This window comes from Pteronotus mesoamericanus, unplaced genomic scaffold (assembly GCF_021234165.1).
Source record: "Pteronotus mesoamericanus isolate MK-2021 breed Mesoamerican mustached bat unplaced genomic scaffold, CSHL_Meso_final contig_2, whole genome shotgun sequence".
NCBI classification, from domain to species: domain Eukaryota; kingdom Metazoa; phylum Chordata; class Mammalia; order Chiroptera; family Mormoopidae; genus Pteronotus; species Pteronotus mesoamericanus.
In genome coordinates this window covers 21230465-21245235 of record NW_026555084.1, presented here as the reverse complement: position 1 = coordinate 21245235, position 14771 = coordinate 21230465, and the positions used below count along the sequence as shown (strand labels likewise).

The window sequence follows — 14771 nt, the reverse complement described above, 5'->3', positions numbered from 1 at the left end:
GCACTTGTGCTGCGCAGCTGTAGCTCCTTCACAGGCCCTGGGCTGCTGATATTCTGGGCCCTAAACAGGGCCTGGACTATTGACATTCTAGAATTTAAGCCAAATGTGTAAGTAAATTTTCTCATTTTTTAAAGGTGTATGTATAAAAAAGGAACTTTGTGAATTTTTATGATTTTTGAAGCGTATCGTTAAAAGAATTTGGGTTATAAAAATGAAAAAATCTTTTGTTGAAAAAACTAGAGCTAGAAGAAAGATTTGGTTTTTTTCCTCTATACCTTCCTTTAAGGCAATGAAATGAAAAAAAATTAATAAAAAATTTTTAGGTCTCTTTTTAAAATTTATTTTTTATTGAGGTAACAGGATCATAACATAAGTTTCAGGTGTAAAATGAAATTTTAAAAACATACTGAGTCTTAATGCTTATAGTTTTGAATTGAGTCAAAGTACTAAAATTTCTTCTTGGTACTTAAACTTTCATCCTTTTCTCTTTTTCTAGATGTCTTTCCTTTGCCTAGAAATAATTCATTGTGAATATACCTTATTTTTTTCTTTTTGTGTAGGATGAGGATTTTGTGGCTCGGGATGATTTTGATGATGCTGACCAGCTGAGGATAGGAAACGATGGGATTTTTATGTTAACTTTTTTCAGTAAGTACATACCACGTAGGAGAGGCATGTCCCACAGACCAGACTGCTTTGGATTATGGCTAAATCTAACTGAATTAAAGTAGCTGTTTGAACTAATATTTTAATACATTATAGTTATTTGGTGCCTTTTACTGAAATGTCAGAGCTTAGTACACTTTTAATATCCGTTCTCTTTATCTTCTACTTCTGTGAATATCTATGGAAAATATTAAAATAACTAAATAATTAAAGCAGTAATCAGATGCTGCATTTCTGTATGAGCTAAGCCTTATCTTTCAGGTCTGCAAGGGCCCCTTAGCTGTGCGCCTACTCACACCTGACCTGTTGACTAGACATTAAGTGCTGCTGTCTGATGCATTTTGTTTTGCAAGCTTCTGTTTTCTAATAGGTCAAAGTCAGCGTGGTTTTTTTCTCCCACTTGGTGTTATTTTGCATTTATCTTTCTATGTGCTTCACTTAAAAGCGAGCAACTTTATTTCTTTTATTTGTTGTATTAAAAAGATACGAAGGAAATGCCATGCTTTTAGAGGTGATGTTATGTATGTAAAGTGTCAAAATTTATAGAAGCAGGAGGATGAATGACCTGAATCAGATTATTTGGGACCACTAACTTAGTATTTAAAGCATTTATTTCCTGAAGTATAACACATACAGTAAAGTCATAAGTATACTAGTTTGGTGAGTGTTAAGGTACTTTTGAAAGTGAGCAGCAGTAGATGTATTAGTGTATTACCTGGTTTCAGAGGGGATGTTTTCTTGTTTGCTTCGGGGATGTGCGGGGTCAGGGGCATGGAGGCCTGGCCGGCCGCCTTTTTATCTTTGGGGAAAACACTTAAACAGAAGCAGGTCAGGGGGCACTGGTGCTCCGTGAGTAGCAGGGCACACCTGACGTCTCTTCTCCTCTCTGCCTTTGCAGTGGCGTTCCTCTTTAACTGGATTGGGTTTTTCCTGTCTTTTTGCCTGACCACTTCAGCTGCAGGAAGGTATGGGGCCATTTCAGGATTTGGTCTCTCTCTAATTAAGTGGATCCTGATTGTCAGGGTAAGTTGTACACTGGACAAGATGGGCTCTGTAGAGAAACAATAAGTAGAATAACTTGGAATATTTGATTTTTCATTTGCTTTTCTTGCATTATGTCAACATTTAAAATGATTTTTGGTTTGTCTTTGTTCTGGTTTCATGAAGATGAACCTGTATCGGTGGCAACTGGTTCATGCATACAAGCTTTGTAGTCTAATCTAGTGATTATTGGTGGCCCAGGGGCATCTGTCTTACAGGTTTTTCACCATCTACTTTCTCTGTTTTTAATGTTTATAATACATGTTTGTTCTGAAATTAGTTGGTTTTATAATAAAAGGAAGGTTATTACCTTTCTGGTGTCTTGTCAAAAGCTGGCCTTCCTGTCATTACTTTAGTTTCAGTGTATCTTTTCCGCCCCCCTTCTCTCTCTCCTTTCCTCCCTGCTTCCTCCCTCTCTTCCTTGCTCCCTCCCAGGGTGGCTATCAGGAGCATCACTGGCTATGCTGGAATGTTTGGGGAGTCAGAACTGTTTGACAAGTGCCACTCCATTATGGGGTCATATCTGTAAAGAAAATTAGAGGTATCTTCAGTGATTTGTTTGGAAGTTAGCAGTTAGAATTGTATCAAGTAATTCAAAATTATAAAAGATCTAGTCTCTTAAAGTGTCCTCTGATTTCAAATAAGTTAATTGCTATTGACAACTATATAGATAAAACCAATGTATTCATCATAAATTGGCATTATTAACTAAATAATGGGTGTTGACTGACCACTAGAGTTTTTCAAACTTATTTATTCTAAAGAAGTCACTAACATTTTTTAGGATTCCAGGTTCCTTTGAGAGTCTGATAAAAGTTATGGGCTTTTTCTCCAGATAGCTAATATATACTCATCTAAAATGAGGACTTTAGGTTAAGAACCCAAGCCCTAAAGAGGCTTTTCATTCTTTCTCTAAATCTTAATTGTTACATTAGTAAGCAATAACATGCTGTATTTTAGTGCTCAAACTGTATTAAATTTTTGAACACCAAAACCTCCAATAAAAAACTGAGATAAGTTACCAAATTTTGTTTTTACTAAGTTTTTAACTAAATTGACTAAATTTTAAACTAAATTTAATGAATCGATTTGTATCAGTTAGGATGCTTTGTCTGCAGAAAACTTAGTTCAAAATGGCTTAGAAAATAGTAGGAAGATTTATCACCTATGAAAACAGTTCCTGACATGGAGGTTAGTTAAATCAGTGTTTCACTGACATCATCAGGGACAACGGAGACTTCTGTTCAGCACCTGCGTATAGCCGCTCCTTCCTGGAGTTTAAGGCATTGCATCAGAAACACAACAGTGCTCAACAGAAGAAAGGGAACCATTGCTTCTTTTCATTTTCTCTTTAAGAGCAAAGAAGCCTTCTCAGCAGCCTTCAGTTCCCCTTGTCCAGAATAACATCATGTGCCACATCCCTGGTAAAGGAAAGGGCTATCATTAGGAGGCTTTCAAGGTCAAGGCGCGGCTGGAGGAATAGGAATAAACTCAGAGCTCACTAGAAAGGAGGCCAAACAGTTGGTTTTAGCACTGGGTGAGCAAAGAAAAAATATCATTAAAACATATTTCTTAAAGGACCAATATTATGTGGGAAAAGATTTTTAAAATGAAACAGATTTGAGCACTTTTCAAAACAAGAAATCTGTAAAGCTGACTTTATCATTTCAAGATTGCTTTTCCATGAAAGTAAATATATTTGTTTATGTCATAAGCATTTCAGAGCAGTAATGTATAAAATAGTTTAATTTTTAAAAGCTAAATAACAGCATTTGTGTACAAAATAAAGTCTTATATTTAGTGTGCCCATAAGTTAAAATGTGAAGTTGTATCTGCTCAGCTGCTATGAAATGTTTCGGTTTATTTTTCAGTTTTCCACTTATTTCCCTGGATATTTTGATGGTCAGTATTGGCTCTGGTGGGTGTTCCTGGTTTTAGGTAAGTGCTTTTAACATAGACAAAGGAGAGAAAAGGTTGTTAAATTTTAGAGTAAAATTACTTTTAGTAAATCCTCATTGTGCTTACTATACTGTAATATATGTCAAGAATAAGTAGAATTTAAAAACTTTCTCTCAAAGATCAGGCTGTTGTCACCGTTAGAATAATATGCACGTTAATAAAATGTCTCTTAGTAGTTGCAGGTTTTTTGTAACCCATTCATGTTCATTTCTCAGGTTCCCCGTGGGACGAGTGGGCCACATGATGAGATGACTCGATAGTCTGTGGACTTTTCCCCCCTTGTGAATCATTGCCATAAAGTGTTCACAGACTTAACCCCAATTTGCTTATAAGCGTGTTGTAACCAGTTGAACTGCTTATGAGTATATGTGTTGGATCTGTCAGTAGAAAACAGAAAATATTAGCCCTGCTAAACATTACTTTTGGAAGAACCACTACTGGGTTTCCAGAATCCTTTGGTTTATTATTAGTGAGAATGAGAATTATTTTGTGATAGGCACAAGACCTTTATTTTTAATTTATTTTTTGGGGGGGGAGTAAATCAGACATTTCAGGTTATCAGTCTTAAGATTTTATTTTTTACTCTAAATATTTATTTTTATTTTAAAATATTTTCTTCCAAGATATTTTAAAGCAAAGAAATGAACATTGAGGCAAATACTGTTGGTTTCTTCATTCTTTGTGAAGAAAATATTTTTGATAATAAGAGACCACCATCAATTCTATAAAACAATAGCAGGACGGTCCTGTAGCTCCTAGAGGTAAATTGCCTTGCTCCGCTTCTGTGACAGCCCTTTTTCCTGTTTCCTGTTTTAGGCCTTTTTGTTGCCCCCTTAATTAAGATCCCTGATGGCAGTGCTGCTAAGCGGTCTGGCCAACACAGCGTAGCGCTGTGTCCACCAGGTGGTCAATACATTCAGGACCTGTCTTCTTTGTCTAGGGTGATAGCCATGCGCTGCAGACCCTAAATTTCATTTAGAAAATACAAATCATTCCTCATGCCATCCCTTACCTCCCCAATACATCATCTACTCTACTATTAGTCATTGGAATTCCAAGGAAAGAGAAAGAGTGATCCCTTTCCCCACTATTGTTGAGAAGCTTAATAATGAAAGTGATCTACAGGAGAGTTACTTTGGAGGGATAGTTCCTTGGCTTGCTTATTCTCTGAACCGTATCTTTAAGGGAAAGACTGACTCCTCTTCTCCCAAGCCTAAAGTCCAAGCAGATCCTGAATGGACTAAAGAAGAGCCGTTGAGCATATTGTCAGGTTGATTGTTGATAGCATAGATAATTTAAAGAAATGTAATGGACTGATTTCCTTCTTCTATTTAAGTTTTATGGGACATAAGCTTATAATACTTAAAATTGATCATTCTTGCTATCTTACTGCTTACTAGTAAGCAAGAAGTGGTAAGACTTTGGATGTTTACTTAGTGCACTCAGACCCAGTGTTTGGGTCATTTTTGCAAATTCTCTTATAGGAGAGAACCAACTTTTTTGGAGTTTTTCCTGTAAGGACCAGGCCTGTACAGGAAAAACCATAATACATAATCTTAAGCTGGTCACTCATATAGTGCATCTGGCCTATAGTTGTGGTTTGTTTGTTCAACAGTTATTTTCAGAAGCTTTTTAGATTAGTTGCCATTATTTAAAAATGAAGAGTTTTTACATAAAACATACGATTTTTTTTTTTTTAAAGTTGAAATATCTAGCAAAACGTCTAATTCCCGCATGGTACCCACTCTTTTTCAGGAGCTGAGTGGTAGCTTCTCTTCTGTGCAGGCTCTGTGCTCTCTATTCACTGGGGTCCCGTCGCCCCCCCCCGGGCATGGAGAGGTGGACCCCTGCTCCGTAGCATTGTTGCCTCTTGCCCTGAACAGAATGGTGTTACAGCCAAAAATCTGTTTTATATGAGTAAAAAGAGTTTTCTACTACTCCGTATATTTTAAAATGTATCCTACAGCTGGGGAGAGGCGAGCATGGTGCAGGCAAATGGGTAGTGACTGCTAATGGGTACAGATTTTTCTTTTTAAGGGTAATTAAAAAAATGTGCTAAAAATGTATTATGGTTTTGGTTGTAGAACTCCATAACTATACTAAAACTCAATGAATCATGTGCATTAAATGGGGGGACTTTATGGTATGTAAAGTTTATCTCCATAAAGGTGTTTAAAAATGTATGTAAGACTCAGGGACCGAGATCTCCTGAGGAGGAGGGCCCGGCAGGTCTGAGCTACCGTGGGCACAGGCGTGTCGCCTCCCAGCTGACTCGGGAGGTGCCGGCGTCTGGGGAAGTATAGACTCTGCTGTAGCCATACAAAATCAGTCTTGCTCTTTTACCTGCCTGGTAACTAAATGGCAGAGTGCCTATTTGTCTGTATTTTTTTGAGAATAAAGAAATAAGAGTTTAGAGTTGAGAAGAGAATTGCGGTATTAGGCAAGGGGATCCTGACATCTAGTGGTCAACATGACATACTGTGGCTGGGAGAAAAAATCCCATGACAAGGATGAGGTTTCTTTTTACTTGAGAAAAAACAGTTCATAACCTCTCTTTTTTGGGGGTGGGTTTGGGGGGTTAGTTATCTTGGAATGCTTTTTTTGGAATTCAGAAGATAGGTTTTGATAATGCTTTTCATTGAAGCTTTCAAATGTAAATGTTTGGCCCCTTCTGTATTTCCTTTTCAGATGAATTAGATTCTGAATGTGCAAAGGAGACTTTTATTTGACTCTTGAGATTATGTTTTTCTCACTGAGAAATGAAAAATCTGATGTGGAAATCCTTTGGAGGGAATTGTTCATGTTTTGATAATTTTTAGCAGAAAAACGATGAAATAATGCTACCAAGAGGGACATTTTTGGGGAGGGGACTTAATGTGGAAATTATAAACTTATTATTGACTTTTCTTTTTTAAATTAGGCTTTCTCCTGTTTCTCAGAGGATTTATCAATTATGCAAAGGTCCGGAAGATGCCAGAAACTTTCTCAAATCTCCCCAGGACCAGAGTTCTCTTTATATATTAAAGGTATTAAAATAAAAACGAACTTTGTTCTAATGTCAGTGTAATCATGTGACACGTTGCAAATTTCTGTTGAGATTTTAGAGTAGAGCTACCTCCTGTGGTAGAGGATATAGAGAAGGTAGGGAAGCCATAGCCCTTGCTTTTTAGTCGTTTTAGTGAGGGGAATTTCTACAAAAAGCCATGGGAAAAGGTAAGTTAGAAAAACTGCCACAAGAGAAAACGGTCTCTCAAGGCAGGGGTCTGAGTCATCAGGGAGCCGGGGTATTGGGCTGGGACTCAGGGTTGTACCAGTTCCAGAAAACAGTAGCAGGAAGGAGACTTTCAGGCCTAGTCACTCGGTAATTATGTAGGGCCTCCAAACCCCTGAGCTGGGAGAGACCACAGAGCTCTTTAGGAACTCCTTTGGCCTGGGCTACTAGCAAGCCCACCAAGCCTTCCATTTCTTAAAACTTAGGGAGGCTTCCCTGATGCCTTGTTTCAGGGTTCCACCCAGATTTTACCATGCTGGTGATGGGGAGGGTCAAACGAAAGGAATGGCAGAAAGGGCCTGCTCCCTGCCCAGAAGAGGGAGACCAAGCCCCCCAGAAGCTCTGTGATTCACAGGGGTTTTTTCCCCAGAGGCTGATTCTATCCTGACATCAGTAGCTACAAAAGATGAAGTGGGTCTTGGGAAAGAGTGCCCCAGAGAGGCCTCTCTGGGACCAACATCTAATAGGCCTTCCCGGATGTCACTCTTTGTTCCTTAACACTGTTGATGGTGGATCAGTCTGGGCCTGGCTCCTAGGTATCTTGAGCAATACTTGGGGCCCAGGACAGTTGAAGTTCTCAGGCAAGACTTTGGAAAGGGTGTAGCAATTGAGATAAGCCTTAAATGGTAGGTAGAATATATATTAGTGGAGATTAGCTAGAGTGGGGAAGAATTTCAGAATCACCGGAGGCTGGAGGCAGGGTGGAGGGCAGAAATTGGCTAGGAAGGAGGAGGCTTGCTCAAGGGACAGCATTTTGATTACAGCACAAAGGAGTGTTGGGGGTCCAGGCTAGAAAGCCAGGTTGAACAGTGTTCTCAAATATCTTGAGTACTAAGCCCATTTGCCATGGAGCCAACAGAATTCATAGAGAAGCATCAAAACCGAGTGACATGTTGGCTCAATTCAAGGCTGACCCCATGTGAACATCAGTCAGTTTGTTCTGTATTCACTGTTGGGATGTCATAGTTTATAGAGCTAATCATATGCTAAGGGTGGATTTCTCAATTGTGAAGACTTGTTTAGGTCTCAGAAAGCGTGTTTCTAGAAAAGAAAGTATTCATCATATTTAATTTGCCAGTTGGTGGGATAGCATTGAAAGTTTTTAAGCAACAGAATAATATGAGAACTTGAGTTCAAGTAACAAATATCAACTTTTCCATGTATCAGATATTGTGTTAAGCATTTTACATGTATAGTTGAATATACTTTTATGTAAGTAACAGAAGGCTTTAGTGATAGATAAGCTCAGATACATACAGGGTAAGGTGTATTCATAAGACATTTCTTATAAAAGTTAAAATATACAAATAACTTAGCCTTGTCTTGGCTAAAGTTGGTTTCTTCAAGGAAATATTCACTTTATTTGAAAATTAAATTTTAGTTATTAAGGATACCATTGTGTTCATGATTTTTCTAAAAAGAATGGTTATGATTTGCTGTGTGTTTACAAGTGTGTGGCACGAATTTGAACTAGGTTACAAAGTCCGGACACGGAGGGACATGGAGGCCGCTGGCCTCGACCCTAGTGCCTGTGCTGGGTCTCTGTTTGTGTCTGGGGCATCGTAGCTGTAAGGGGCTTATCAGGTGTTCTGTGCAGCTTTATGCAGTTACCATTGCCATCTTTTCTCTATGTCTTATTATATTTTACAGTCACTTCCAAGCCTTAGGTTTCACTCTTACCTGCCAAAGATTCAGAAATTGATTTTTGGGGGTTGCCACTGCTCACCTTCTTACAAAGGCCTCTGAAATCACCTGCAGTCTTGGATTTTCCCTCATCCAGAGTATACTAAGGGGACAGATTTTTTTTTTAAACAATATTTTCTCTAAGTCTTATCAAAGGCCGCTTTGAATTTCCAAATGGGTTGAGAGTACACCTCTGTCTGGTCTCTTCATTCTTACATTAGAGAGAGATTTCGATTTTTCCTAAGGATGGCACGCCTTCCTCACCTTGCTGCTGACACATAACAGAGAGCCAGATGGGGAGCCTGAACTTCTCAGTGCTCCTGAGTTGTTAGGGACCATACGTAGGAGTTCATAAATTGGTTGACTTTGTTTTGATTTTCTGAAATCTGTGAAATGTTTCATGGAAGTATCTTAAGTTTAAAATAAAGCATCTTTAGGGTTATGGTTTGAACTAGGCAGTCCTCAGTAATAATGCTGTTGGAGCTGTGCTTGTCCCTGTATTTTGCGGTCAGAAGCCTTACAGTGCCTTAGGCATTCTCGGAAACTTAGCGGCCTCTGAGCATCCCCATTGGAGGGCAGAATAGGGTTTCTTTGCTTTCTGCCTGACTTTGCCATTCTAGTTGATTTGAAATCATTCCTGACATGCCCAGAAAATTCAGAGCTCTAAATTAAGGGTTTGGGGATTTAGAGCAGCATTTAGAATTCTAATGACTTCCTTACTAATTTTCGGTATCCCCAGAGGGGATAAGCTGTAACATCCCATGAGACGGAATTTCTTTTGTCCATTGACAGGGATAAGAACTGTCCACTCAGATTTGAATATAGAATGTTTTCTTTCTGTAGTTCAGAGGAAATTTAGTTTAATTAAGTTTAAAGATGTGTTAGAAAACCATCATGTATAAAGATTTTATTTTCTTTCATTGAGACTTCTTTCTTTAATGGAGATGTCACTAGTTAAAAGCTAGCTGGAGGCTTACTTTTTGCCAGAGAGACAAAGGTAGGGAATTTTAAAAATAACTTTGCTATAACAAAATAACTTAATTCCCATGCTGTATGAAGATCTAGTATTTCCCTGGAACAAGGTATAAGAATAGTGACCTTTCTGTTCTGGCTACCCAAAAGATGTAATTTGGACGCGGATGGACACACACACACACACACACACGCACGCACCACTACACACACACACACACACATACCACACCACACCACACACACACCACCCCCTTCATCTCCCCACCCCGCCTCTTGAAATGACCCCAGAGGCCTCTTTCCAATAAACCAAAGTAACTATTACAAAAGCCTAACACCAAATCCCACGTGCTACTATCATAGGGGCAGTTTGCAAGTTCCCTTTTGAAGCCCATTTAGAGTTACAAAAGGAAGTCTGGTTTCCTACCCCACACGGAGAAAAGCCGGAAGGAGCTGCCGGAGGTGGCTCACTTGCATCAAGGAGAAGGGGCAGTGTGACTGCGAGGAAGCGAAACAACAGAATGTTCCTTCTGTTGTGGAAAAGAAACACGCCTTCTACATCTGTATCTGAAATGCTAAAAAATGTAAGGTGGTCATACTTATTTACCAGTTAACTGGAGAATACATTCTCTGGCTGTGCCAGGTAACTGAAGGGTAATTAAGTAGCTGTAAGGTGGTAAAACAGTTGACTGGTATATAAATGCTCTTCCAGAAGCACTTGTGCATATGAAACGTAATAGATTTTAAATTCTGTTACTTTAGCAACATCTCAAATAGGAAGAAAGAGGGTTTGTGAGCTGCCACGTTAATGAGATGCGAGGCCCTTTGCAGTCAGGTGGTTGCTGCTGTGACCTGCTGAGCCGCGCCTTCCAGGCATCAGATACTTTTCCAAATGCTTTCGTTTCCCCTTTTCTGTACTTTCCCCCTGCCCCCTAATACCTCTCTTATTAGAGAAAATTCACCTCAAGTTAAAGTTTGATTTATTGGACTGTGATCTAAAGTAGCAAGTCAGCAGAAATGTTTCCAGTGCAGTTTTTGCTTTTCTAAAAAAAAAAATCACAATGTCCAATAAGAAATTATGTCTTCCTCTTGAAATTAAATGATTTGTAGGCTGTAGGATTCCTTTTGTTTCTGAAGCGTGATCTGCAGCTTAGTAAAGTTATCCCCAGCCCCTAAAACCTGTCTGTCCTCCAGTTCTTGTTCCACCATTGTTTTTGTAACAAACTGTGAGTCGGTTTGATCTGAACAGGTCTCCTCCAGGTCTTAGAGAGCAGTGAGTGCCCCCTGAAGCCTTTTTCATTCTGAGTCTATGTGGTCCTGAAGATCACCCTTAGTAATCCATCTAGGTCCTCTTAGTGGGTATTTAATGTTTCTTGGGAGACTCTGACTTTGAGGAATCTGTGGTAATTAACTTCTGGGGCAGCAGCACGCACTAATGAAAGAGACCAGGTAGTCATCTGGGCCGTGTTTTATATTCCTGAAAATGCTAGTGTTTCAACCTAAGGATTATTACATTAGTTTTTTTTAAAAATATATTTATGGAAACTGATAAAACTGAAGTTACTTGGGTTTGTATTGAGTCTAGGCTCATTGCAAAAAACCCCCTTAGACATCAGTCTACCAATTTTCTTTTTGCTTCTGCTTGGCTTTTAGAATTCCTTAAATTCTTGCGTCTTTGTCCCTGCACATTTTGAGGTCTCTCAGTCTAAAGAAAAGTTGCACTTGTGCCAATATCACTGGTTTGCTTCAATTCAAAACACCAACTGAATTTTGAGTTTGGGAAAATATTAACCATTTAAAAAGAATTACATTGATTTCCTCCAGTATTATAGCTTCTCTGTTTGTCAGCCTTTCAAAGATTTACACAGTAACCTAATCAAAAAAGATATAAAAGGACTGCTTGTGACTTTTACAATAATTTGGAAAGATAGAAAGGAAGCTAAGGGCCTGCCTATATGTGAGCCCTCCAACTCTCATGTGGTGCTGAGTAGCACAAAGTACTTTCTCAATGAATATTTGTTCAGTAGTTAATATATCTCTTTAGTGGTTCTTTTTTTAGCATTAATATGGGTAGCTACTTGTACTTTTTCCCATTATTTCCATGAGAACCAAAACAATTTATTATATTAGCCAATACAGAAATGCCTCAAAATATTGGATGAAAACTGCATTTAACAAAATATATGGACATGATGCTCAAGAGCATTTATTTCAGTCATGTACATTTTATTTTAAAAAATATTGGGTTAGCCAGAAAGCCCATTTAGTTTTTTCCGTAAAATAAAAGACATGTTTCATTTTCACCAATAACTTGATTGATTTGGATATTTTGAGTAGGTCAGCTCTCTCCTGCTATTGGCTTCTAGTAGGCTGCTGCTAAACATCTTCCATTGCATAAGACAGCCCCACAGCAAAGAATTGTTTGGCCAAAATGTCCGTTGTGCCAAGAAACTTAGCAAACTACTTTTGACACATTTGATCAGTCACAGCACGTTCTTCATACACTGCACAATTTTTTTTGCGTTTCAGTTGTGTTTTTGTCTTTCTTAAAATAATAAAGCATAATGTGATGCAAATGTTGCATATATTCTTCCATCTTCAATACTAAAATGGCTGCACAAAATTTCACCAATTTTGTTAAGTTTTTTTAATGCACACTGATGTGACAGCTGTCACAGTACAATTTAACGAAATTGTTTCTAATGAAGTTAAAGACAACTAAGCACTAGAGCCATCGTACAGGAAAAAACTGTACGAAAAAGTTAAAACTTTCGTTATGACTGCATTTCTGCACATAATTCATATTTGCTGTTAAAATTTATCTAGAACTTTATTCAGTTAAACAAGCTTTTTAGCCAACCCAATAGTTTGGGGCTACAGATTTCTTCTTATCCTCCTTTTTTTCTTTTTAGACATACAACCCAAAAATACTTTGATTTTTCTAGTTGATTTTTAAAAAGTACATGTGATACTTGTGTTTTTTTTACCTTTGCTTTGCTCTAAGGCAGCGTGACATCATTGGCATCCTTACTGGAAACTTTCCTTATGTGGGATCTGGCAGAATTGGCAGAGTAAACAGTGCCTTCAGGTATATTAGGAAAATGACCTGTGTACTTGGTTCCTATTGTTTCTTTGTCCCCAAGTTTCAGTCATTGGTTGAGGTTAAATGAAGGAATCGCTACTTGCATTCCGTTCTTTTGTTAGGAAATTTGGAGAGTGAGGCCCCTAACTTCATGGGTTTTAGAGAAAGCATTCAAGTTCTTTCTAGTTCTCGAGTCCTTGATAACTTGAAGAACTGAAAATTTAATGTTTATTGAATGCTATGATGTCAGTGTATAGTAATCTTAAAGCTATGTTAAAATGTACTTCTTGCGTCTCTAAACATCCTGCCTTCTTTTGTGACCACATCCTTCTCTCCGCCAAAATAGCAAACTAACTAGAGTTTCAATATTCAATATCCTTCTCTGGCAGATGTTTTCTGGCAAAGGTCTTCCTGCATTTATGAATTCTCTCTCAAGAAGCAAGAGAACACCTGCAGGAAGTGAATCAAGATGCAGAACACAGAGGAATAATCACCTGCTCTAAAAAAATAAAGTACTGTTGAAAAAGATCATTTCTCTTTATTTGTTCCTAGGTGTAAAATTTTAATAGTTAATGCAGAATTCTGTAATCATGGAATCATTAGTGGTTAATGTTTGAAAAAGCTCTCGCAATCAAGTCTGTGATGTATTAATAATGCCTTATCTATTGTTTGTAGTCATTTTAAATAGCATGAACCGTGTCCCTGTAGTCAGTAGGGGGCAATCTTGCTTTATTCATCCTCCATCTCAAAATGACTTTGAAATTAAATATTTTAGTGTAAGATATGTGTAATGCTGGCCATTCTAAAGGGGTTTTCTCAAAAGTTAAAACTTTAGTTATGACTGCATTTCTGCACATAACTCATATTTGCTGTTAAAATTAATCTAGAACTTTATTCAATTGTACTGTGAACACCTGGAAGCAAAACCATAGTGCAAACTACATTCAAGGTATGGTCAAGAACATGTTCTTAATTGGTAAGTAATAAGCATTAATTTTATAGTCTGTATTCTAAATTTTGCTGTACCTATTGTTCTTTGTTGTGTACCTAAGGGATTGTAAATGTGTTGTCACTGTTTAAAATAGAAAGGACAGGGACAAATACAGCTTAATTACTAAAATACAATTCTTGTTACTTTCTGTATGATTAGAGTCCCTATCCCTCTTTTTTCTTTTTCTCTTATCTCCTGATGATTAGACCTAGGGCTAGGAGGAGGGAAGGGATTAGCTGATATGAGAAAAGACGGAATTAACTTGGAACTTTTGAGATGATCCCTAACATACTGTATGTACTACTTGCTTTTATAATGTGTTAGCAGAAACTGATGTGTTATAAATGTAGAATGATGTGCTTTCTGCCAAGTGGTTATTCACCTTGGTTTGCTATGTTAAAACTGTAAATACAACAGAACATTAATAAACGTCTCTTGTGTAGCAACTCTTGCTGTAGATTAGTGTTTAATTTCTTAGTTTGCATTTGTTGATTGTTGCTAAGGCAATTTTTTTCCTAATTTTCATTCATACAGATTCATACAGAATCATTCTATAAATATAAAATAAATTGGTCTTGGGCAATTTTTTTCTTCTTTTTCAGCACAGGAAGTTCCCTTCTTTTATATCACACACAGTACGTTCCTAGAAATGTATGTGAAAATGGGTTCTTCAAAAGATAATGGACTAGAATAGGGAGGAGTTGTAGAGATATTAAGTCACCCTGGATTCCTAGTTATGCTTCATTTTTTAGACATAATCTCAGATAACTCATTTTCAATATTTTCTGCATGTTCCCGGCATTCGCCTGTTTTCTCAGTTGACCACAGCCAACTGGTTTAAGTCCTGTGAGTACCCAATAGAGGCAAAAGAGTCCTCATGCCTTCTGATTTCTATTCTCAATTATGTTAAATTTAGAGACCAGTGACTTACAATGTCAGCCATTTGATTTCTTTCCTTCTTCCACTTACACAAATAAAATATAAAGGAAAAAAATGCAGCAAAATGGTCAAGGAACACACAAACAGCACTCACATGGTGGGAGAGCTGTGCGTATCACTTACCTGCCGCTGCGGAGCGGCTGGGTCTGCGCAGGAGGTCTGTTCGG

At 37.9% G+C, this 14771-nt stretch overlaps 1 protein-coding gene across 1 annotated transcript in view; it reads left to right on the top strand.

The window, feature by feature from the left end:
• NDFIP1 (Nedd4 family interacting protein 1) overlaps positions 1–14109 on the top strand; it is a 36465-nt gene extending 22356 nt beyond the window's left edge. Inside the window, exons 4-8 of the mRNA XM_054568261.1 lie at positions 561–648; positions 1565–1689; positions 3579–3645; positions 6587–6692; positions 13064–14109. Coding sequence (XP_054424236.1) covers positions 561–648; positions 1565–1689; positions 3579–3645; positions 6587–6690 — 384 coding nt within the window. The 3' untranslated portion in view covers positions 6691–6692; positions 13064–14109. The remainder of the gene's footprint in view (positions 1–560; positions 649–1564; positions 1690–3578; positions 3646–6586; positions 6693–13063) is intronic.
• Positions 14110–14771: the final 662 nt, after the last annotated feature.